This window comes from Calypte anna, chromosome 4B (genome assembly GCF_003957555.1).
Source record: "Calypte anna isolate BGI_N300 chromosome 4B, bCalAnn1_v1.p, whole genome shotgun sequence".
Classification (NCBI taxonomy): domain Eukaryota; kingdom Metazoa; phylum Chordata; class Aves; order Apodiformes; family Trochilidae; genus Calypte; species Calypte anna.
This window is the reverse complement of record NC_044249.1, coordinates 14634946-14660606: the sequence shown is the minus strand read 5'-3', so window position 1 is coordinate 14660606 and position 25661 is coordinate 14634946. Positions and strand designations below refer to the sequence as shown.

At 39.8% G+C, this 25661-nt stretch overlaps 2 protein-coding genes across 3 annotated transcripts in view; one reads left to right on the top strand and one right to left on the bottom strand.

The window, feature by feature from the left end:
* DOK7 (docking protein 7) overlaps positions 1–5419 on the top strand; it is a 55950-nt gene extending 50531 nt beyond the window's left edge. For both annotated transcript variants that reach the window (XM_030450374.1, XM_030450372.1), the window contains exons 10-12: positions 437–502; positions 3573–3725; positions 5259–5419. In XM_030450374.1, the coding sequence (XP_030306234.1) occupies positions 437–502; positions 3573–3725; positions 5259–5419 (380 nt within the window). The remainder of the gene's footprint in view (positions 1–436; positions 503–3572; positions 3726–5258) is intronic.
* Positions 5420–14442: 9023 nt separating this feature from the next.
* On the bottom strand, positions 14443–23186 carry LRPAP1 (LDL receptor related protein associated protein 1). Its single transcript, XM_030450766.1, has 8 exons — positions 22966–23186; positions 20689–20833; positions 19775–19899; positions 18372–18492; positions 17281–17439; positions 16655–16737; positions 15471–15647; positions 14443–15170 (listed from the first exon to the last, which is right to left on the bottom strand). The coding sequence occupies exons 1-8, from the start codon at positions 23143–23145 to the stop codon at positions 15105–15107; spliced, it is 1056 nt and encodes a 351-aa protein (XP_030306626.1). The 5' UTR covers positions 23146–23186; the 3' UTR covers positions 14443–15104.
* Between the last annotated feature and the right edge of the window lie 2475 nt (positions 23187–25661).

Genomic DNA, 25661 nt, shown 5'->3' with positions numbered 1-25661 from the left:
ATGAGGATTTGCACTTGGAAAGCAAAGTTGTCTTTGGAAGGGCTAGTTTAAACATTTTCTACAGTGCTTTGTCAGAAATCAAGAAGTTATCTGTCATGCTGGGGGTGGAACAGGCTTCCAGATGCTCCCAAGGTCACCCACACACTTCTCCCTGATTCATGCATTTGGGAAAGCTTTGCTCCCCATCAATGCACAGCAAAACACACTGGTGCATCAGTGGCCTTTAATGTCCTAACATTTACTTCCTCACTGATGCACTCACTAGAAATTGCTGGCACCACCACTACAGAAAAGTAACTCAGACCAGTGTTTGAGATTTTTTTCAGTAGGATTATTTAGATTAGAAGTTTACAAGTCAAACCCAGAAAACCATTTCTTAATTTTCATCATACATTTTTTTAAATCCAAAGTTGTTGATGATGTTCCTGTATTCTAGGTCCTAAAGGGGAGATGCTGACACTTCCTCCAGAACCAGGAACTCCTGCTGGTCCTGAAGAACCTGGTCAGTAAAGATCTTTGTAGCCACCTGCATTAGAGGACACTAGCATCTCCTGTTTCTTTGTCTATTTCCTGTTTTTTTGTGGGGCTTTTTTGTTTGGTTGATTTTTGTTTTGTTTTGTTGCTTTTTGATCTCTTCTAAATGTTTATTTTGGTGGTGGTGCCCACTGAACATGTCAGCTTTTTACACGGGTGCTCACAGACACAAACATTTATCTCAGGGCTGTGGTTACAGAGGTGGTTATCTTCCTGTCTTGTTTATTGCACATTTCTGAGAGTGGTGCCTACATAGGGTAGAAACTATGAATAACTAACCCATGCTGAAGGAAAGTCTACAATACCTGTTTCAAATATAATTTTCTTCTTCCCTTTCCAATTATACCACCTTTTCCTTTCTTTCCCCCCTCATTCCAGTGCCATTGCATTTTCGTTTTTATTCTTTTCCTGTTCATTGCTCAACTATCTTATTTTCTTCCTGCTCTTTCCCCTTTTCTCATCTACCAATTATTAAAGAATGCTGTAGCCATGCATTTTGTTCTGGTTTTCTCTCAATTTTTCCTTCCAAATTCTGGTCCTCTGGTCTCTTTTTTAAGCATCTTGTACCACTGGCCACTCAGAATGGGCAATACTGAAAGCATTGGTTTTGTTCATGTCTCTCTCTGTGTGCTTTGTTTTTTAAGTAGGAGCTTTTGACTGTCTTGTGCTTTTCAAATAAACCTTCCTCTTCAAATATGAGCCAGTTTTGTTCAGGCCGAGATGTTTGGGGTTTTTATTATTATTATTTGAAGGAAAAATTAAAAGCCAAGTATTTCTATGTTTACAAAGACAGCACAGATTCTATTACCACAGCACAGACCAAACTACAGAACTTTTTTCTTCTCCTTCAGTTCCAATTTGCCCAAGTTTGTTCTTGTTGCTCCTTTCCTTTGAGCAGAATATTCGATTGTTGACAGGGGGTTCTTTGTTCTGTGTTTCTGCTTGCTTTTCTTGCACAACCCCCCAAGAAATGAATATATTTTTCATGTATTTTTGATGTGTTGTTTTAGTTCTCAGGAAAATCACTTGGCTTCTTTGCATCAGGTGCAACATTCAGCTTCCAGAAGCCTTTCAAATACTTTGCTCTATAGACAAGTTTGCTAGTTTTCATGCTAGCTAGGTTTCAGGCTTCACTTGAACTCCTGCTTACATCACTTTAACAGCATACAAAGAGTTCAAAATTTATCTTTTTCTTCATGATTGTTCATTAAATTGTTAGTCTTTAAGTTCATTGTTTTTTTTTAAACTTCAGCTATTTGGGACACAGTTTTTCAATGCTATGGTTCTGCTGAATCCCTTTTGACCCAGTCAGGCCAAACTCCTTTGAATAACTTTATACATAGCAAATGAGAATAATTTCTGAGAATTATGGTTGATGAAGATGCAGAAATTTATTCTGTTTGATTTTCATTTTTTCATTTTGTTCCTGCCACTTGATTTTGGAACAATAACTTGACATCTTACCATCAGAAAAATGGTCTGTTACTTTGTGAATGTTCCCATGTTTTCTTTATGGAAATATGTCAGAAAAGTGGACAACTTCCCAGTCTTGTTTTTGAGTGCACAGTCGACTCCTTTGATTTAGATAGCTTAATCTTGGAGACATTCCATTCTCCTGAAAGCTGCTTTAGCCTCTGACAACTCTTACTGTTGCCTGACTTTGGATGAGCTCTCTCTGCTATTCATAACACAACCCAAGAAGTTCCCCTGAGTGGCTGGATATAAGAATTCATTCTCTCCTGTGCTCTAAAAGCCTCCATCACCTACTGCCTCTCCCTTCTCATCTTCTCAGTCTGAATGGGCAGAGAAGAAAAGCAGTTATTTGGACAAATAAAGTTTGGATAAGAGTTTTATGTGGGCACAAGGAAGGGCTTAATGGGAGACCTTCAGGAAAAGGGAGAACCTGAAAGTGATCCCATTTTTCCTCTGCAGTCTTTTGTCTGAAATGGACTTAACAGCAGGGGAGTGTCTGAGCCCAAGAACCTCAACTGGCCTGGAGAGTCAGGAGGTTACAGCCTGCTGAGCAGAACAAGGAGAACATCACTCAAATCCTTGCCCAAGAACAGAGAGAATACAGATTTGTATTTGGGTGTAGCCCAGGGGATTCTGGAGAGTCTCTTGGTATTTGTGGATTGAGCAACTAGGTGTAGGTTTAGGGTTTGAAGGATGAAATTCCTGGTTGGACAGCGAATAAAGCCTTTACTTTCTCCCTTAGTTTCATTTCTGATATGAATAATTGAAAGTAGGACTAGATGGTGTCTTGAGAATTCATCCAGTAAATTTGTCTTTAAGTCAGAATCACTTTATAGAAAATTGTTTCCCAGCAGGTGTTAGTCTATCTCTTTTTTTAGGAATTTCTAGTTGGGGAAATTCTTCAGCCTCTGGGGGATTTCCTCTAGTGTTCTTGTCATTTTTAATATTTGAAAAGTTTTCCCACTGTCTAATCTCCCTTCTTTTCTGCACCTGAAGTCTTTTTTTCACTTCACCTGTCCCCACTTGGCATCGTTCCTGTCCTTTTCAGCTCTGTGTGGGGAAGCTCTTGACGTTGTGCCCTCAAATCTTGCCCTATCCTTGAAGTAAATAGTTCTTCAATCCCTGTTTCTGGGATGTGTTTTCTGAAATTCTAGTGATTTGTGTTGCTGGCTTGAGGATGATATAGTAGTCTGCATCTTCCTAGATCAGATTGTTTCACATTTGGTGTTACTAACCTGGGTTAGAGTTGAAAGCCTTGAGAGGTAGAGGTGCACACTTTGCTTCCCTTTGAATATTTCTGCATGTTTGCTTTCTGCCACAACCTAGTGGGATCACTGTCTGGAGTCTGTGGTCTTCTGCCCAGATCCTGATTTTATCAGTCTCTAAGGATCCTTTCTATAGGAACATGAGTGTTCTCATGTCTCATCTATGACTGAGGAATGTACTGTATAACAAGCTAAGTTGTGACTGCTGGTTACTTTCAGAACATTTAATGGAACATTGCATTTTTATGAAATGCTTCATTGGTCATTGCAGTGTCTACACTAACATGTTCTTTATGTTAGAAGGGGCAGTAGGTTATTCAGCTGATGTCCCAGCAGCAGATCGACCCCTCAGTGAGACTGCCACCTATGTTAATATTCCTGTCAGCCCTACTTCCAAAAAACAACTTCATTACATGGAACTGGAACTTCAAGAACCTAGCACAAGCATAAGAGGTAAGGAAGTCTGCAAGACTACTTGAGCAGCAAAGGAAGCAGTAATGCAGAGTGTATTGGGAATCTTAATTTCTTATCTACCCATAGGGTCTCACTAAGCCAGGAGTTGAACCCTGGTACATTTGTGAGGCCATTCTTGTAACTGCCAACTCTTTTGGAAGAAAATTTTAAGTAATGAGGTTCTATAAGATGTTGTATCCCTCTGACAGGTTCATTGTATGCATACTCCTAAAATGAACATTTCTCTGTGGAGTTTGACAGATAGTAATTTCCTTCTTGTTCTCAACATTTTCATTGCACTTATTAGGAGAACACTTTCTTATTTTTAAGAAAAATTGGCTTCAGAAGCAGGGCTGTGGGTGTAGGTGTACAGGGCTTGCTCCTGGATACTGACTCTGCAGCCACGCAGCAAGTTCTTAAGAACAGAACACAGTGTTCTTCTACCTGCTCTCTATTAGGATCTGAGAAAGTGCTACAGAGAGGAAGGCAGTCCAAGTATTTGAATTTATCAACTTTTGTCTGGATCTGCTTATTTTACTTTTAATGCTTAACTTGGACAATTAGCACAAAAGCATGCAATATAGCTACCATGTATTGCCATTTTTCCTCCTTGCAGAAAGCCTCTAGTAAGGATCTGGCATTTATATGGTATTGATGAGTTTTCTATGTATAGTGTTTGGCTATTGAGATTTTAATTTTTATACTTTTAATTTCATCAAATTTATTAACTTCTAAATGTTTTTGTGGCTTTTTTTTTTTAATGTTTACATGCTTTTGGTTAAATAATTCTAAGCTTATCCTAGACTTAAATGTATTTCTCGTACAACATCCTTCTGAGATGTAGATGCAATGTTTTATTGCAAATTTTCCTAGATGTCAACCATAAATCCATACTCTACTTGTATAATTTTGAATGGCTTCTAACATCCATAAATATTTTGATATTCAAGTTTCCTCAGCCTATGGACTTGTAGGTCTACACCCATGCAGAACTGTTCTGCTCCTACACAGATCAAGTAGCTTTTATCTCCCTTATTGCCAATTATTGGACTAAATTGTCATTCTGTTGTAAGCTGAAGGTAGTTGACCTGGTAAACTTTACAGAGTGCCTTATCTCCATATAGAAGAATCCCTGCCAACTGCCTTACCAATGGTGTTTTCATTTCAAATACCAAATAATGTTCATTTACTGACTAGTAGCTTGCTGATGAAGCCTCCCAGAAGTGTGAGATCTGAGTTCAGTTTTGTCTTCTGGGAGTGGAGACTAAAACCTGCAACAAAAATACAAGGTCTAATTTCCTTATTTGAAGAAAACTAAACAGCTGAAATATGTAGATAATAAAGCTTTTGAGTTTTGTGGTGGTTTTTCCCACCCCTTGACTCTCAGCTTACTCCCTTGCTTTAAGACCAAACCAAGACCATCTAGGTAAGCTCTGGAGGAAGTGTTTCTATAGCTTGACCCTGCAACACTTTTCCCCAGATATATATATATGAGGGTGACAGTCTTTTCTATGACCTTGTTTGGTCTTTCAGGGAGTGGATCATCTCGATATGCACAGATTGACATTACAGCCACTGAGACAGCCCACAAAGTGGGGACGCAGCACGCGCAGTGCCGGGAGGAGCGACTGCAGGAGCTGGAGCAGAAGAAATTGCAGGAGCTGGAGCAGAAGAAGAAAGGGTCTCAGCAGTGACCTTTCTAGGAAAAACCTTTCTTGGAAAGAACTTTTTGCTCCCCTTTTTTTTTTTTTTTTTTTTTCATACAAAAGCTGCCATTACTTACTGTGTTTATACCAGATTCATTCCAAGATCTTGATTGCTAATTGGAAAGCTGGTGGCATGAGGGGGGGTGTGGTCTTTATTTTAATTTGGTTGTGAAGTCCAGATTATTTTTTTTTTCTAACGCAATGACATATAAATTACCTTTTTCTATAATTCTGAAGTCCTGGAAAACAACCTGGAACTAATTTCAGTGTTTATTAAATGGTAGTATTTTCTTTAAAGAACTTGAATGTGTGTAGATAAGAGAATGTGAGATTGTGTGTGTAGTATGTGTACACATATGTTTGTATGTGTATATATATGTGTTTGTATGTAAACACACATTTACTGATAAGATATATGTATATATCTGAGTATAAAATATGAGAAACCTCTGTTAATATATTAATGACTCTTACAAAAGCAAGAAAATTCAGTGCCTGACTTTTTACAGGCACAGTTTTGTGCAATTTATATGCTTATATATGGACATGCCTAACTTTAGCTATGAGTAATTAATATTTATACCTCACCAAGTGTTCTGTAGCTTTGGCTATAGCTGCTCAGACTTAAAAGCTTGTTTGTATATTATTTTGTCTTTTTGCATCCCTGACAAAATCATATACAAACAATACTATAAAAACAAATAGAATAGTTATTTAATTTAAGTATGCCTATACACTAATGTAATTTGAAGTGACATTTTAGATACTTCTTTTATTAAAACCCCTGTTTTATACACCGTAAGCTTTGATTTCATAGCTGCTGAGTACCTGTAATTCTTAGCAATTTTTCTGCAGTTGAACATAGGTATCACTTTGAAAATCAGGTCTCAGGTTTCTCATACAGAACATCTTAACATCAGGGCACTCATAGAAACATTAACTTTTATAAATGGAGTCATTTGCTTATAACTCCAAAATTATGCCTAATGTAAAGCAGCATCAACACTGGAATATCCCATTTGAGGCTACTTCTCTCCCTAAATATCATCAACCTAGATCTGTGTAGGAGCATGATGTCTCTGGAGATGTTATAGAATTGAGGCACAACAGAGTGTTCTGTTGCAATAAAGTTTTATCCACAAGTCTTTGACATCTTGCTTTTTGTACAGTGAGATTGTAGGACTCAAAGCTTGACTTAGTTTCTTGTGTTGCATTGTCTATGTAACTCTTGGGTTCTATGCATTTGTCCTTATACAAAATGTTAATTAAATAAAATGTTATGGCAGTGACACTACACTAACAAAGCAGAGTGCTTATGAAAAAAACCCAAACCAGACCAAAATTTTGGTATACAGTAACATAAAAGCTTTGGCTTCCAGGAGTTATTGGGAGGGATATTTTGTGTATTATGTTTTTTCTAACTGTGTCCTCTTAAGATAAAATATCACAGCCAGTTCTGTTTTTCAGACATGTGTTATAATTCATATTCCTGAGTGAAGGTTTTCTGCCAGTGAGGGTTTCACTAAGTGATTGGAAGGAGAGGTGGGTGTTTTTGAGGAAGAATTTAGTCTCTAAACTTATTTGAATGTAACCTCACTAGTAATGTAACTCTCTCAAATAAAAAAAAGATATTAGAGAGTTGACAATTGACATCGTCATCTGTCCTATGCTAAGATGTACTTTTCTGTTTATTAGCCTAGTGTATTTCTGAAGGGAAAAGAAATACTTCTCATGAGTTTCCCAGTTTAAAAGATGTTTCTTATTTTGCAAATGGACAGCGGTGAACTGACTGTAAATACATATTCAGTACAAAAGGAATGGCCTGAGCTTATAGCTCCTGGGACCAGGTTTGTATAACTGAACTGCTATTCAGTTAAGAATCCTCCACTGGAGGACTTTTAGGGTTAAATCTCTTGCTATGTGCATATTTATGTTTAATATTTTAAATGAGCACTGCCTGCCTGATGCTCTGAAATGCAGTGCTTTCCATCCTGATATAGAATGAAACTGCAATATTTCTATTGTAAAACTCTGGTTTACCAGGAAAATCGATTACCCAGGTTCTCTACAAAGACTGTTTCTCTGTGTGTTGCTCAAAATTGGTTGCATTGAGTATCCAGACTTGCAGCATGGCCAAAGATTTGACACAATAGCAGAAGTCACCATATTGCTGTTGGCTTTACAGAGAAGTCACAGGTTTTAAACTAGGTTTTTCAGATTGAATAGGGCTGTGAATCTCTACCTGCCCATAGTTCTCTGTGTACATGGATGTGTGTATGGAGTAGTAACCAGCTAGATAATTGGGTAAAAATTCATACTTACAGACTTTGTTAATATTAACAGAATTACAAGGCTTTCTACAAATGAAATAATTAACTTTTGAGACTTTTGTTTCTATTTTTGTAGCACGAATAAGGCAAACAGAACAGATGGCTCACTTATTTTTTAAATGCATTTCAAGTTCTCACGTACTCAGCTATGTTCAGGCTGAAGCAGGAGGCCAAACTGAAATGTTGCCTCCATTAAAAGCTGATGGGTTGTTGTTTTCATAGTACCATGGAGGCCTTCTTGTTAAAATATAGGCTTGTTCTTTCTGTTGAAGAAACTACAATTTTCTCATTTGAAAAATAGGAACCTGCAGAGGAGGGAAATTTTCTTTTTAAATAAATAAAATAATGTGCCTTCAGTTTCCAGTGGTGACCCTGGAAAAATGAAAATGAAACCACAATCCCATGAGAAGCCCTGTGCTCACTGTGTACCTTCCATGGGTTCTCTTTTGTACTGCTGTTAATGTAGGAGGACTTAGGGATTTATTCACATGCTGTGCATAAAACTCCTGCAAGTAAAATACAGCTTATTATGAGTCCAGATTCAGAGTTCTGTGCGAAAAAACAACCAGAAGATCTCTCACACTTTCAGAGATAAATGTTGTTTTTAACTTCTGCTGGCACAAATGAAGGCTTGGATCATTTTTAATTTAGCATTCTACCAGTCAGATCTCCTTCTGCCCTGACCAGGAGTGTGAGGAATTAATTCTCAAACAAAATAATGTGAAATGGCTGATACTCCTGTAAGATGCTCTCAAAGTGCTTTAAAATGGCAGAAGTGCTCTCAGTAATGAGAAAGCACTGGCAGGGAGTGCAGGGTTTGGACACAACCATTGATGTGTTGTGTACATCTTTATTTCTGAATCCTACACAGTAGGTTACTGCCAAATGTTACTACTGCTCCAGTGAGTTTTGTGGGATTGTTCAGAAGCTGTTAAGGAATATATTTATGTGCAAGCATTTGGGTGATGGGATTTCTCCAAGTTAACATGCTTCAGGATGGAGGGATGGAGTTTGGAGGCATTTATCAAAAAAAGCAAATAGTTGTCTGTGTTTTACTAGTGTGCAAAATGCCACTAAGTGTCTTTAGGCATCTAAATGTGGGTGAAAATCTGCCCCAAGAGCTGCTTTTAGGAAACAGCTTGGAAAAATTGTTCATTTTCCTCATTGCTATAAACAAAACCATTTTGATTATTGCAGCTTGGAAAAGTATATTCAAATTTGAGTTATGAGTGATTACATTTTTTCATGAGGGGATGAAACATGTACCCTGCAGTAAGTACCTTATTTATTTTATCTGGGACATTTCACATATTTTGTGCTAAAGTTACCACAGGAACAAGACAGAATTCCACAGGTTAGTAGGCACTCTTTTCTGTTAATGTTTGTCATCTGAAAATATGCCTAATTTTATTTTGCAATCTCGGTTGAAAGGAAATGTTAATTTAACATCATATAGCAATAAGAACAAAGAAAGCAGTGTAGAAATGAAAAAAATAGAAATTGTTAAATGGAAATTTGTAAGGAATAGCTATGGAAACATGTATTTTCAGTGCAGATGAGTAGAATTACAGAAAAGTGTAATTTGGAAAAAAAAATGGACAGGTTCTAATGAGTTTGGTTTTAACCCTGAAAGATGAGAGGCTTCAGGATAGCCTCACTCTGAGACTTAGGACAGTGATCATCAGGTGGTTACTGATAAAAACCAGCTCTCCTATGGACTTTCTTTGAAAGGCTGGAAGGTAAATGACAGCAAAATACTTGTAGTTCACATTCTGGTTTCTAATACAATTAATAGCTTTATAAGGCAGTGGGCAGATTTGGTAATTGCCAAGTGCAATTGCCAAGTAACCTTTGAGTTTAGTAAAAACTTTAGGGTGAGTGAAATTTAACTTCCAAACATATCAGAGGATCTAGAAATAATTCAAATATTCTCCCACTGTGTACACTGCATATGTAACATCACCATTTTACTGAAATAGGCAATGGGGGGATGGGATCAGAAAGCAGATGTAGTATGACAGTAACTTGTCTCTACATTACATTCTTCTGATGTGAAATACCTAAAAAAAAAAAAAAAAGTAAAAAGGGCCCTAGTATCTGCTATTGTATAAGCTAAATTTTACTCATCTGTGGGCTGAGCTGGCAATTTATGGATAGTTCATATACATAAAATAGAGCAGATTGCATGCTTGGAAGGGAATCTTGCCTTTGGATACCAAAGTTTTATTATGTAATGAATTGCTCAGATTCATCACACATCAGCATCTTTGCTACAGTTGGTGAATGCACCCTGTGAGCTGCCTTTGGCTGGGGTCGTGCTCTTTGTCTATCAGCAGCACTGGACACAGATCGGGAAGCACAGGAAAAACCGTACTGAGAGTTTGATGGACACAAATAAAACTCCAGCAGCGGGCTGGAAAGCAGCAGCTCTCCTTTGCCAGCTATTGTGCTGACAGGAGAAGGGCAGGGACAGGGTCACAGATCTCTCAGTCTGTGAAATGCAGGTTGGTTGACTGCTGGAGGCTGCTGGCTGGATTGTTGCTGCTTGTATGGAGTGTGCTTGTAGCAAGGAAGTGCCTGTTCCTGGAAGAGGCTGACATTGCAGTTGTGTCCTCAGTCAAACAGAGGATGTGCTGGCACCACCTCTGCCAGGAATGGAGTGGGAACTGTGGGATGGTTAATGCTGATGCCCAGAATGTTGTGCTGTATGTGCAACCAAGTGTGTGTCTCAGTGTCCTTGCATCAAGACACACAAATGGCTCACATTCATAGTACACATACAGTCTAGACCTTAGAGGCAATTATTCTGTCTGGCTTTTCTCCTCTCTGTAAACTGTATGAAAGCTTAATGGAAACACTGGGTGAGGGATGGTAGGATCTGGGCCCTGCTATGACACCAAGAACACCCTTACTTTTCACCAAGATGCACCTAAATCTGCACTCAGCTAAACCTGTCTCATGTACAACAGCTGGGTGACTTGCCAGAGGCGCATCAGGTCTATGGAAAGCTCAGGAACTGGTCTCAGATTAATTTTTGCCATCTCTGTGCTTTTTTATGATGAATGCATGACACTAATGACCATAAGCAATAGCTGTGAGCAAGCATTTCCTGTGGTGACTGGACCTGAAGTTTCCCAGGGAGCTGTTGAGATCTGCTGACACCAGATACTCCTTCCAGCATGTGTGTCTCTGGCCAAGCCCTTTAAACTGACAAAATTTAACATGTTCAGACCCTCTCCTTGCTCTCCATCTGGCTGGGGAGTTGTCAAGATGCACATTACGGCCTGCAGCTGGCTGTATCTTCACTGTGGACTGTTACAGGAACCCTGTCTGTGCATCAGCAGTGCTTGCCCTGAGCAGTGCAGGAGAGCCAGAAGAGACTGGATCAACTAAAACCTGGTGGCCAAACAGCAAGGTTCTCAACATGGAGAATCTGAACCTGCTCTGTCTCCACTGTGTCACTGGAAAGCTGTAAGTGGTCAAAGCTGAACAGGATGTTTTTTTTCCTTGGTGTGAAGGAGATGAAGAGAGTTCAGGATTAGACTCACTACATCTTACAGCTGCTTACAGCTTACAGCTGTGTATGCTCACCCTTTTCTTACAGGTGTAGGTTTGTACTGCAGCTGTACTTGGATTTGGACTGCTGGCTCCCCTGTTTGTAAGTACTTTGGCTGTTGTTTTTTTTTTTCTTCCAAAAATTCTCACACAGCTGTTCATACAGATGGCAATAAAACAAGAAGGAAAACAATGTATGTTAAGCATTAATATCTGTACTATTCCCTTTCTCATTTGGGAGAGTGATCTCTTGAGTGGTGGGATACTAAGCATAAAAATTTGGAAATGTAAGTGCATTAAGGGCTCCTGATAACAGCATTTGGGTTCTAATTATTTCCCAACCCAATATGGATCAACTTGAAATATTTACTGTGGGTGAGATTGTGAATTTCCGTTGGCTCAAGTGCACAGATTTTATGAATGCTTTCACTTTATGACTGTGGATACCAGTAAAAGAAATCCATATGGGGCTTTTTGTTAGTAAGTTAGCCTGCTTCCCAACAGGTGCTAGGGGAATGGCCTGAAATACATGTTAACCATGTGTTGTATTTGGAAATGTTGACTCTGGTATTTAGAAGCTGTTTATTGGGTGACAGCATGCATGGAAAAATGCAGTCTTTGGTTTTCATAGCTCCCTGTTCTCCATTACAATAGTAGGTCTGTTTGTACTGAAAGCAAATCTATTCTATTTCAAGATTTTTTAATGTATTTTTTCTAATGAAATTATGTGGAAAGAAAGATTATATTTAGAAATTATTTTAGAACTACCTGTGTAGCATTACTGGTAGGTTTTCTTATGTGAAATGGCACCTTTTTTAACAAATAAAACAAACTTGAAACCCAAGTACATCTCTGAAGAAATGCCAAATGGCAGGGAAGGTCTGTGGCTGATGAACATGTTGTGACCCAATATGTGAAATCTTCTGTCACCTCTGCCTGGGTTAGTCCTGAGCTGAACACTGTACCTGGGCTTTTGTCAGGTGAACCTGGGTTAGGGGCTGTGGAGGGGCTGTTACCAGCCTGGCTCCCAGAGCCCTGCTGGTTCCTGGCGGGGGATTCCTTCATGGAGTGTAACTCCAGCAGCTTCCCTGAACTCATCAGCTGAATAGATGGCAGAACTGAAAATATGATGAGCTGGGGCTGCTGGCAGCTGCCTTCAGGGCTGGCAGGGTGGGATGTCTGCTTCAACAGAGCTGCAGAGCCACACACAGCACTGCTCTGTGTGCACGAGCCCATCCTGGGCATGGAGACCCTTCCAAACCCTCAGCTGAGGTCAGATGTTGAAGCAGCCACATCCTGAAAGCTGAGATGGTGTCACTGTCTCTTGCTCTGTTACCCTCTATGCAAATGCCACATTACCTGGGCTAGAGGGAGCCCCACACACAGCAAGAGAGAGAGCCCAGCCAAGGCCAGGTGATGGCACCTCAGCTTATGAAACTTAATGATCTCTATTTGAAAATTATTTTAATTTAAATACTCTGGCTACTGCCTGATTTATCAGGCATCAGAATTCCTTTGGGCTTCTTTTACATCAGAATTATATTGTTACAGGAATACATCTGCCACAGTGGCTGTTCCTTATTTGTCTTGGCAGAATAATGCAGTCTGAGTTACTCCACCAGCATGGAGGACATTGTATTTATTTTAAGAAAGACTAGCTTATTTTTTATGTATTTAATGCCTTGTGTATTTATCTGCCTATCATTTCCACACCCAACCTGTTAAATAAACCAAACGTGTCCAATGTGTAATCACTGACACAATTATTAAAATTTAGGTTTTTTTCAGGGCAGAATTTGGCAAATTGTGTAAAACATGAGAAGTTCTTCTCTTTTTTTTTTTTTCCTATGAAATGCAGTTCTTCTTTCTTCTGCTCTCACTTTTGTATTCAGAATTATTTCTCAGGGTGGTCTGAAAAAACTGGATAATTTGAATAATTACAAAAGGATCAGCTAAAATAGCTGCTAAGGAAGAGAAGGCTCAGCCACTGTGCTGTTGGTTCTTTCTATTCAGGTGCTTCTTCCACACAGCCTCACCTATGAACTCCATTATTCACCTGTCACTGGTTACCAAATTGCAGGCATATTTCATTTACACCTTTTTTTCTTGGTTTTGAATTTTTGTTGCTGTTAACAGAACCAAGAGTAGTGACTCAAGTTATTTCTTAATCTTTAATGTCTCATACCTGCTGTTATTTTGGCTGTATGGACTGGTTTTGGATGCTTAAAAATGGCAGCAATTAACTGACTTATGTTTTTTGAGTGTGTGTTGCCGTTCACAATAGGTTTCCTTGCACCCTGATGGCGTAGCAGTACTAAACAACAGCCAGACAGCCAGGCAGGCTGGCAGCAAAGTCTTGTGGCTTTTTTTTTTTTTTTAAATTGGTTGGAAACAGAAGTGCTGAGGTACTAAAAAGCTGACTCCTGCTGTTAAGAGTGGTTCCAAAGAGTGTTTATTAATATGGTGATAGGTGCTTTATATATATAAATATATATATATGTACATATATATATAAAGATACTAATGTGTGTGATGTGCAGGCTATAAAGAAAATGAGTAAAATCATCTTTCAAAGGTCACTGGCTTGTGCAGTGTCCCAGGTCTCTGGAAGTCTCTTAACAGGGATGGAGACTTTCTAATGTTTTCCATGTGCTGTTGCAGATCCTAACTCAGCTACAGATTATTTTTAGGGGGAAGCTGGATTCAGGGGCAGCAATCACTGCTGTTTAATGTTTTAAGGACCTTTGTCTCAACCTTGTTCCTGGAACGCTGTCACGTGAAACACTCCTTAGAAACAAGAGTCAGCATTATTATTGTGACAGAAAATTTCAACCCAGATAGCTAATGTTTATCCAAGTTCTGACATACAACTGAAACATTTGATCTCGAAAGGGAAAATAGTAAGACTCTTTACTGGGAATTGTAGCTGAATATGTACTCAGTGAGAAACTGCCTTCTGCCTATTTGGCACATAGAAACACATTCTTGTGGTGCTAAACTACCCTTCCTGTCTTAAAAACTAATGTGTGAGTTTAAATGAATAAGCAACACACTCAAAACCCAGCTCTGGTTACTTCTCACTACAAATGAGTGACAAAAAAAAAAATCAAAAGCCTCACCAGGATCTTGTTTCGATTTTTTTTTAATGACTAAATGTAACAAAACCAATCAACCATGAACAAGATAATTGTAAATGTACATTCAGTAACTTCAGATGTGTTAGTCTGTAACTAAATTGTGCCAACTGACCTCAATACTTGTTCCCTCCTTACTCTTCCTCCCCCTCTCACATGAAAGATTCATACACAGTGCAGCTCAGAGCAGTAGAAATATGCTCAGTCAGTAGAAATATTTTCACTACCTTCAGGAGGAAATGGATTAGGCTAGACACTGAAATAAAAGACTTTTCTGGCCTGTTTTAACTTCCTCTACTTCCTCTATTTGCTTTTATTGAGCAGAATACCTTTGCTGACTATCAGACTGGTATGGTTTTTTCTACCAGGAAACCTCTGACAGGTTTCTCCTTTTGAGATGACTGCTTATTTCAAAGGCTGCTACTTGATTCAGATGTAAGATTTATATGATCCAAGATGTGCAACACTTTTCTAATCTAATAATTTAATTTGAGAGTGCAAATACAAAACTGGCAATTAAGTGGACCAAAAAAAATTTTTATTAAGGACAACCCTGTTCAATCCTTTCTATTTCAGAAGGAGTCCTTGGTAAATCCTGTTCAAAAACAGATTACCTCTTTTGTGTTTTTGTGTCTCATGAAGGAGAACAAATTTTTATAATTCATTGTGTTGAAGACCTTGAGAGATTCTGCTGGATAAGTCTTGCAAATGCTTCTTTACCTAACAGAAGCAAAACACATCAAAGAAATGTTAGTAAGGCAATGAACTGTCAATGTCATTTATTCTGATTTTGCTCTCAGTGTATGTGACAACAGGAAAAGCAGACACCAGGGGGATTTCAGGCATTTTAAAATTAGGTCTATAAAACCCAGTTATGCATACCCTGTACTAACCATAGAGCACAGGTGTGCCTTAAATTGCCCCCTGGAAGTCATTCAACTTGCATAAAAAAATCAGCACTGGTTAATCTACATACCCTCTTACACTTTCAATACATATGTAAAATGGATTTATACAGACCTTATATCCTAGTTCTTTTGTCTTTTCTTCCAGCATGGCATATTTCTCTTTGTTTCTGTTCAGATGATCCTTATCTCCAGTTCCCTCTATATGCTTTAGTTTCTGGTGTGAGATCTCTAACTGTTTCTGATAATGATGATGTTTTTCAATTTTTGCTTCAAAATGTTTCAGCTCCTCCTAAGACAACAAATACACACAGGATTTTCTCTGCAGGGCTTTATCTCTCTTTTCTTGCCAAGATATCCCTAAAGCTATTTTACAAAGTCAAGAAGAGAAAGCCTTTTCACTTCTGTTTCTTAAGAATGTCTGGACAATGCATTATTATCACCACCCTGATACTCAGTTCTGAAGACAGGTGCTGAAAATGCCCAACTGCAGAGTCCTCAAAAGGAGACTGCTGATGGCTGTGAGGCTGCAGGAGATGACAGCAGTGATTCCCAAATAAAAGTTCACAGGTAAGAATAGTGGTGTAGACTGGTGGAAGTGAGGTGGACATTTTTTAAGAGAAGCCTCTTTTCCATATTAGGTCCTGGCTTTGCTACTTTGTGCTCAGACTTAAATTTTTTCTGAGTTTGCAGTCTGCTGAGATGAATCTCAAACAGGACAAGCTGCCAAATAAAAAGTCATGGCAGGAAAGTCTTCAAAAAGATGACGTTGCTCAAAGTTCCATCTGACCTGGCCTTGAACACTTCTAGGGATGGGGTATCCTCTGGGCAACCCGTTCAGTGTCTCAGACTAGAGAATTTCTCCCTAATATCTAATCTAAATTCACCCTCTTTATAATGGCACTTTTGGGTCAGTTCAACATGCCAAGTTAGCAGTGCAAGAGGTGGGCTTGAGGGGGAAATTGTTGGGTACAAAGTACACCACTTCCCAAAGTAGTAATTACATTAGGACACTGGGTAAGAGATGGAAATCTGGGGCATTGGAAACAAACATGCAGGGTATGATCTTGCAAAGATTTAAAATATGCAACATTTGTGTTGAATTTTTATTTTGCCAGTCATAACAGAACCATACATATGGTCAGTTATATACCTGTTTATATATCTGAAATACTAGAAAGAAGCATGACATTTTTTTATGGTGTCAGAGGCTACAGAAGAGGCTGCACTCAGAGTAACCCTGAGTATTTATGTAGGAAAATAGCTTTCCATAAGAGACCTAACTGGAATTCTCCTTACCCGAAAAGATTCAAGTTCTTTCTCAGTGAAATTGGCTGATTTGGCCATGTCCCATAAATCAATCACTCTTGGTTCTTCAAATTCTAAGGAAACACATACCAGTAAATGAAAATCTGGACACTATGCATCTATGCTCAGCTTCTATGAAAGATGAGCATGCTTTCTCACATACATACACACAGATACACAAAGCACTGCATTACTCACAGGTCTATTTAGATCAAAAGGGAGAAAAATCCAAGTACTTAAAGTACTAAAACTTACAGTATTGCTGCAACAAGCATTCTCTTAAAAAAAAAAAAAAAAGAGAACAAACACCTTAGGAGCTGAATAATGGCATTGCTTGCCCTGTGTGCTGTCCCACTTACCTGCCCTCCTGGGGCTGAACATGTAATATCCCATCTCAGGTGGACATGGGAGGCAGCACTACCCCTTTTACAAGGGTACTACCCCTTTTCCCTATCCTTTCATCAGGGTTATAGTGTTGGCTTCTGAATAGAACATGCTGGCTGTGTCTCAGCCTGTTTTTGTCACACCATGTACTTCAATGCTACATCTTAATACTTGCCAAGTGATTTTTTTTTCCAAAAAAGAGGAAAATAAGCATAAAACCCACTGTATCTTACCACTGGTTGTATCATATCCCTGGTGACTGACTTTCCGCAAACGCTCAAACCCCTGATTGATGCTTCTCAGCTTCTCCTTGAGCTCTCTGTGTTTGTTGTGCAAGATTTCCTCTTTCACCAAGTTCTCTTCAGATGGGCTGATAACATTTTTGTGGATATCTGGTGAAGAAGAAAAGTGATATTGATTGTGGGCCAAATCCTGACAGGTCAAAAGCTCCAGAAATTCCACAAATCTGAGATGAAAAAAAGGTAAATTTATAGTGTTATAAAGTTGTTAAGTTATAGTGTAATAAATTATAAGCTGAGTGTAAGCAAAGCATCAGCACCAGACTTTAAGAAGCAGTAATTCCTCCTGCAGGTCAATATTAAGATCAATGATGTCCCTCAGTGGTGTGGAGGGTGATGTTATAGAAATGCCATTAGCTCCTGATGGTCAAGGTTTTAATACAGAAATATTCTTATTTTCCTCGGTTAGCAATAACCCAAGGAAATGTGAGAGGGATGGTTGATGAGCCCTGAGCTCTCTTTCAGGACACCTGACATACAGCAGCTTCTAGTTTGGACTCTACAATGCAAACATAACTGCCTACAAGCTTTAGAATAGTTTGGCTTTAACAATTTTAGTTAGGATTAGCACAGGAATCTGTATGCTCATGTACTGAGTGATTTAATAGACCTCAGGCTCAGTACCAAAGATATTAAAATATATCCTCTTGGAATCCAAGCTGGTAAAATAAAACATGGAGGTTCTGCAGAATGTAGGACCACATTTTGCAGCTGTGGGCCTATGCTTGCTGTATGATTTCCAGGAAACTACTGTGGCCGTAATTTCTAATCTGATGGCATCTTCTCCACTTGAAATGGAGGCAGAATCAAAAAACAGAAATGGCAGCTCTTCATTAGCTGGCAAGATTTTTGGCAGCTAATGCAGAACTAGACCCAGCAAGTCTCTGGAACTACCAGCATCTGCAAGCAGTTGTCACAGAACTGTCAAGACTTCAAGAATTTCAAAGAAACTTGGAAACAATGGAGACAGTGGGCAGAGAAAAGTGTTGTACAGATCTCAAAACATCAGAGGAATGTTCAGGCACCTTCTGTTCTGCTCACAGTCTCGAGTAGAATATTGTATTCATGAATCTTTTCTTTGTGATGCTTAAACTCTCGCCAAAGCTTATCCAGCTCCTCATCAGAGAACTTCCCAGAGGTCTTGGCCTGAAAGAAACACAGCTTAATATGCTTTCCAGGCAAAGTGTTTTAAGTGCACTCAACTGCCAAAACTTCCTCCTACTTCCCACCACATTTAAGTCCAGCTTTTCTTTAAGATCTTTTGTTTTAAATCCCTTTAAATTAGTGTGAGGTCAGGATTTAGACATCAACGGATCTGGTGGCTTTAATCATGTGTGAAAAGGAAATTTACTTCAGACCACTTCTGCCAGACTTGCTACAGACTAGCCAGTGAAATGTGTCATTTCTAGTCCATGGGAAACAATTTAATACAGAAATTAGGGCCATGGAGCTCCATGTACAACTGTAAGGGGACTGTTTGCATGGGGGATGCAGACTGACACTGAGCACTGTCTTTACTTACTCTTACTCTACTGGCAAGTGAAGATTTTATCACTGCTGTGCTTTTGCTCCGTGGAGATTTTCTCCTCACTGAACTACCTTTTAGCAATTAGGGAAGCACTCATGAGGCAGCTGGAGCACTATTCACAAATCCAGTGACTTACTTGCTGCAATGCATGATCAAAAGTGAATGTTTTTGATTCTTTTCAGCCCCAGCCCTTCTTTTGCTTAGGAAATATTTCTAACTAATGCACTTTACCCAAAGCACAAGGCATCACATCCCTTGCCAGAGCTGTACTTACTTACAGTAATATTTTAAACCCCAGCACATATTTTTTCTGTTTTACTACCACTTGCACCAGACTATAGTAGGAATTATTTTCTTTATCTGACTGCTTGTTTCCTAAAACTGTAATTATTTCATTTTTGAAGATTATAACTTCACCTGTTTTAAGTGCCCAGTGACAGTGCAGTTTCTATTGCTTATCCATAAATGCAAATCCTGGAAATTTTCACTTTAATACCAAGTTGGGAAAGTCCTTATATAAAATCCTCTGCTATACATTTCACTTTTGAACAGTCTATGAAATGGTTGTATTTTAAATGCACCTTTTTTAAAAAGCCCAGAAACAACAAGAAAAAGAGGAACACCAACATAGGTATACTACCACACAGTGTAATAATCACATAAAGAAAAATCCCGAGTTCATTTGGGTGTTTTCTTTGGCAAAAAGAACCTGCCACACCTGGTAACATGGATGTAGGTGAGATGCCCTCAGGACACAAAGGTGACAGCTACAGAGCAAAGCAGCTTGGCTTAAATAGTAAAGCTATTCAGTTCCAAGTAGGGGATCTCAGAAGATGCAGACAATAGTTCAGTAAAGAAACACAGTTTTCCTACACTCAAGTTCCTGGAAACCTTACTCACCTTGCTCCACAATTTTTCCAGTCTTGGATCATCTAATGTATCACTTTCTGCCCCATCTTTAATGTAGTTGGTATCAGCTAGCTGAGAGTCCTTCTTTCCATTCATTCCATACTTAGTCATAATGACTGCAAAGGAATAGAAGATAAAGAAACATTAGAATTAACTAATGAACCAACTAATTAGTGCCACAAAAATGATCAGTGAGATGGAAAACTTCCCCCATGATGACAGGCTGAGGAATTTGGGGTTGTTCAGCGTGAAGAAGAGACAGCTCCAAGGTGACATTATAGCAACTTTCCAACATCTGAAGGGGGCCTACAAGAAAGCTGGGGCAGGACTTTGCATGGGTGTGCAGCGAGAGGACAAGAGGCAATGGTTTAAAACTTGAAGAGGGGAGATTAGACATTAGGAAAAAATTATTTCCTGTGAGGGTGTTGAGATGCTGGAACCAGTTGCTGAGGGAAGTTGTGGCTGCCCCCTCCCTGGGAGTCTTCAAGGCCAGGCTGGATGGGGCCTTAAGCAACCTATCTAGTGGTAGGTGTCCTTGTTCATGGCAGGGGAGTTAGAAGTAGATGATCTTGAAGGTCTCTTCCAACCCTAGCCAGTCAAGAAAACCTGTGGATATATGGAAAATGAGAGACTGGCTACACCCTTGACTTGTAGAGCTGGCTTTTACAGCTCAAAGTGGAAAAGTCAAAAGTTTAAGACAAAGATGTTTAATGACCTCTTCTGAAAACAACAGGAGAAAAGAATCTGTTAACCTCCTGCAGCTCTTTACTGACCTCCAAAGAACTCATGTGCTCCGTGCTTGGAAAGACAACCTGTTATTTAATGGTTCAAACACAAACACAGATCTCTAACCATGCATGTGTCTGACACCAAGTTTAAACTCCTTCTGCAAAGATACACCTTACCATCTAAGTTACGTCTGAGTTTGGCTTCCTTCTCTCCATCTTCATCCAGCCCTTCAGCCTTCAGTTTTTTCCAGCTTAGCTCATCCTTTTCTTGTATTTTTAGATCACTGTGCAATTCTGCCAGTTTCACAGCAGAAAGATGAAGCTAGGAAGAACAGAGAAAGGTTTGTATTCAGTTATGTGGAGTCACCTCTTGCTCCAACGTTACCTCAGGAGCCAGAACAGCACTCACAGCTAAGACAGCACAGCATTTTTTTCTTGTACTTTCATGCTATACATCCATCTGAATTTGAGGGCCTTAAGGTATGAGCCACTTTATATGTAACATCTGTTGCCTATGGACATGGCTGTGCTCCCAGTGTACTGGTGTTAACAGAAAGTGACCAGGTAGCCATCCCTCTCAGCTCTTCAGCTACTTGGACAAAACAAAATTACACAAGAGTTAAAAATCTTTCTTTGGTGTTCCTTCAAGTAGTATTTAAGTGGGGTTTTCCCTCCACTTTTAATGGGACTGCTTTCTAAAAATGTCCCATACCAATAACAAAGAATGCTAAAAAATCAATCCTTTCACTAATTCATAGAAGGCAGTAATCACCAAACTTCTCAAACAATGGACCATTGCCCCCACATGCTTTCTTGAGAACCACCTTCCATTTGTAGCCATGTAGTTACAGTGAACTGGTAATTTTATTCATCAGTTTTACAGACTACCAGGACACTGACTATGGCCTTGCAGGCCAAAGAACTGTTTCATCAGCAATTTTTACTATGATAAAAGTGCAAAATTTTCTAAGATCACTTCTTAACATGCTTTATGTGCATCAAATATATACAGAAGGTAGAGGCATTTCTGTCCCACTCAACATAACAAAAAGCTATTGAGGCTGAAGCTATGTAAAAAAAAACCTACACAAAGATTTAAATGAGTGATGGGTCAGCTTGAAATTTTGTGAAATCTAGTGAAAACAGGAACAGAGACAATGACTAACATGCAGTTGGGTAAGCAGTACTGCTGTAAGTTGAACCTGAACTTCTTAACTTCCAGATTTACACAGTTTAAATCAAAGAAATATAACAAATAATATTAAAACTTAATAACTTCTTTTGTGAGTGGTAAGAAAAAGTCCAGAGAAGAAAGGAGATTCAAGAACATAAGCAGTGTGATTTCCACACAGTTCTGCCTGAGCTGCCTAAGTCCTACTACCTCTAACCATGACCTGACAGCTCCAGTTTCATTAACACTGTCCTAACCCCCATCCCACCCTTCTCCCAATAAGAGAATGAGTGGTTTTTGATAACTTCTTTTGGCATGCTGGTTGGCAGTATTATGGCAGGGGTTCTATTTTTTTACTATAGCCAGGGATGTCCTGCTTCTACGGAAAGTCTCTCCATGATCCAGGTATCCAGAATTAACATTTACTACATTGCTTTGCTGAAAGAACTGGACCTTTACCAGGCATGACCCTAAGTTCCATGCTCCTCAATAATCTGGGGATGAATACGAGTGCACTCCCCTCCTCCTGCCAGAACTGTTTTGCTTAGCTGTAATTAAATGTTCACACTAGAATTAAAAACTTTTTACTCTATTTTCATTTCATTTATTTATTTTTTTTTTAGTTCTGAGTGGGGAAAGCTCACGTACCACTGTCAAAATCAATTCTCTCTCTAGGAGTGGTGATAATCATCTGCTGGTCCTCCTGCACATGACTGCATCACTTGGAATAAACGAAGGTGTTTGATAAACGTCAAAGCGGAGGGTTCCTAATGCTCCTGTGCAGTGAGCTCCTGTCCTTTCCTATGGAAACAAGGCCACCACTTTCACCCAGATGAGAGCATCACTCCTTTAACAAAAGCGCCAGAGCATTCCACCCGCGAGCGAAGAGCCCATCTCAGCCCCGCCATGGGACCGGAGGGACTTCACTCTTCCACTTCCCGGATTTCAACACGGGAAGACCAACGCTTCCCGTGACACACACAGGAGAGAGGAAGGAGCTCTCTCCTCCTCTCACAGCCTGGCTGTTCCCGGGGACCGGGGCTCTCGGAGCTGCCGCCAGCGGGAGTCAGGCCTGAAAACCCAACAAAAGGCACCGCAGCCCTGCGGCCCAACACCGAGCCGGGGCCGGACGGCCTCGCTGTCTCCTCACACACAAATTCCCCGCTTTCCCCATCTCCTGAGGCGGCTGACAGGGAATGAATGCTCAGAGCGGTCAATTCTGACCCTTGGTCCCCCTCAGAGCTCCGACCGCGTCCCTGCTCCTCCCGCGCCGCCTCACTCACCCGCTGCGCCTTCTCCCAGACCTGGTTCAGCCTCACAACCCGGAACTCCCCGGTTTCCCGCCGCTTGGCACCGGCAGCCGCCAACCCCTCGTTGGCCTCTCGGGAGTATTTGCTGGCCTGAGAGGCAGCGGCAAAGAGAAGCGCTGCACCGAGAGCCGCCAGAGCCCGCACCGCCGCCATGTCGCTCTAGCCCGGGAACTACAAATCCCGAGATGCCGCGCGGCTCCCGCCCCCTGAGGCCCGGGCGGGAAAGGCGCCTTTGGGAATGGAAAAGGATGGGAATAGGAATGTGCAGGTGGGGAATCTAGTGTTTAGTTTGAGGTCCAGCCTTGGGCTGTTTCCCTCCAAGCGGCTGCCTGTCGTTCTCCTGAGCGTCTGCTTCATAAATGTGGAAATATGCTGAACGTGGCAGTTTTTGTGGGTGGTTTTTGCGGATTTTTTTTTTTCATTCTTCGTCTGCAGCGAACACCCGTGTACCCCGTGTGTCCCTCAGCGGCGTGTTGCTATCAGCTGTGGGACAAAAAGCGTAGAAAGGGTTTAAACATCTCTTCTTTGGTTGAAAGAAGTCTGCAGGTATTAGCACAGTGCTCAAAGAGTATACAGACTCGTAAATTACCAGATTAGGTCCCAAAGAAGTGTAAGAAATATGATGGGAAGGGGAAGCTGGCTTGAAAGCATCCCTTCCATTTCCATGGCAGCAAACGAGTGCTCCCTGTGGTACCTCTCACTCCGCTGGCTGCTGCTGAGCTGTGGGTCCAGTTCCTGTGGCTCAGTCTGGGTTTGTGAACACGGAGGGATCCTGTTTCTCTTAGTAACAGAAGAGCAAACATAGTTCTGAACTTTATTCATTCATTTTTACAGATATATTTCCTTATACTCTACTTCTCTTTAAATTAAAGAACATTAATTGAGCTTTGTTTTCAGTTTTCCAGGACAAACCAGTCGTAGATATGTGGCTGGACTAACTGCACTGAAATCTGTCATCAAAGACACGATCCTGTTTGTTAAGAGATTAAGCCTGTTCCTCAGTGTCTGCCGTTCTGTCAATCTCAGACCAAGGTCAGAGTCAGCTTTTAGACACCAATTTTGACTACTTCAGCAGGGCTAACAGAAGCTGCATTCCTCTGGTACTCCCTTAAGGAGTTGTCTTAAAAGCACTTACTGTGCTAATTCCACAGGCTGCCCCCCGGAGGCCTCCATCTGTGCCCGAGACATCCTTGGAAACCTTCATTCTCTGTCAAGCTCTGTTCTCAGCTTGGAGAAGCAGTCTCCAAATTTGCTTTCAGACTGGAGGAGCAGTCTTCAGCACAGCATCAGTCCCTGTGATTCTCTGCATGGTGACATTCAGTTCCCTGGCCAAGCAAACCCAGATAATGTGTCCTTTTCTAATACTGGAAGTTTTAGATCTCCTTTGTTTAAAGTCTGAATCATAGAAAAAATATTCCATTGTCATGCAGATCAAACTTTAAAAAAAAAAAAATTATTTTGATTTTGTCCATTTTAATTAATTTAAGCTATATGACTAAGATGAACTTCAGAAATGTTTATTACATTAACTTCTTGACTGTGTTTTTAAATACATATTTCAAAGATGTATTCTTATAAAGCGTGTCCTTTCTTCTCTATACCTAATTCTAGTGAAAAAACAAAGTAAATGTTGGTATACTATTATTGCAAAGCATCTCTATAGAGTCATTAATTCTCATAAGTGGTTACAGCTTTCTATTGCCATTATCTTAAAGAAATTACTTCCTTAGCTAAACTAAACTGTTCAGGGCTGATTGTAAAGATAAGTGTATGGAAACCAGCCCGTGAATTCTGCCCTTCTAGAAATGATCTTTGTGGCTGATTAAATTGAACCTTTACTTGTTTTGGGAAGAAACAAAATACTCACTGACATTCTTGGTTGGTCGTCTTAGTGCTGCTGACTACAGATCTAGATGACTTTTGGCTGCTGTGGTGAATCCAGATTTCCTTTCTATCCAATTCCCAACACATGTTTTTATAGGCTATTTCTCTCATTGTAGGTGTGGAGGGGATTATGAGGGTTTTGTAGTTGGAATATTAATTTGTTTCAATGAGACAGAGTTTAGTCTGAGTAAGATCAAGATTTGAAATGAAATGTGGTCTCTCAGGCACTCAGAATACAAAAGAAAAACCTTTGTTTTATAATTCTGGTACCAGCATAGACTTTACTGTTGTGAAACTCCTTGCATATTTAATATTGAGTTTGTAGGCAACTTAAAAAGAGAATTTGGGTTGTACATTATTAGTATTAGTATAAAATAAACAATTAATATAAAACAAACAAATGATTGCTAACAGGTATCCCACCTGCCAGTGAAATGCAGCTCCTCTCTGGGATGAAGCCCATCAGTGCATGGTTAAGTCTAGTTCAATTTAACATGGAAGAGCAGTTTAATAAAACAGCATGAAATAACAAAAAGGGTTATGAAAAATGCCAAGATCCTTCTCCTGGAATACTATATATTTAAGTGCTTTATCTGTCTCTCATAAAACTATTACAAATAATTAATTGTAACTCTGTTCCTCTTGAATGATCCTTTCTGGAACTCAGCAGTGCAGTGTAGAAACGAACCTGTCAGATATATTCCTTTACATCAGTTTTTTTGACAGTGCAACTATTTTTGGCCAACAATTTAGTTAAGGACACTCTACAAGTGTTGCAGTTTAAC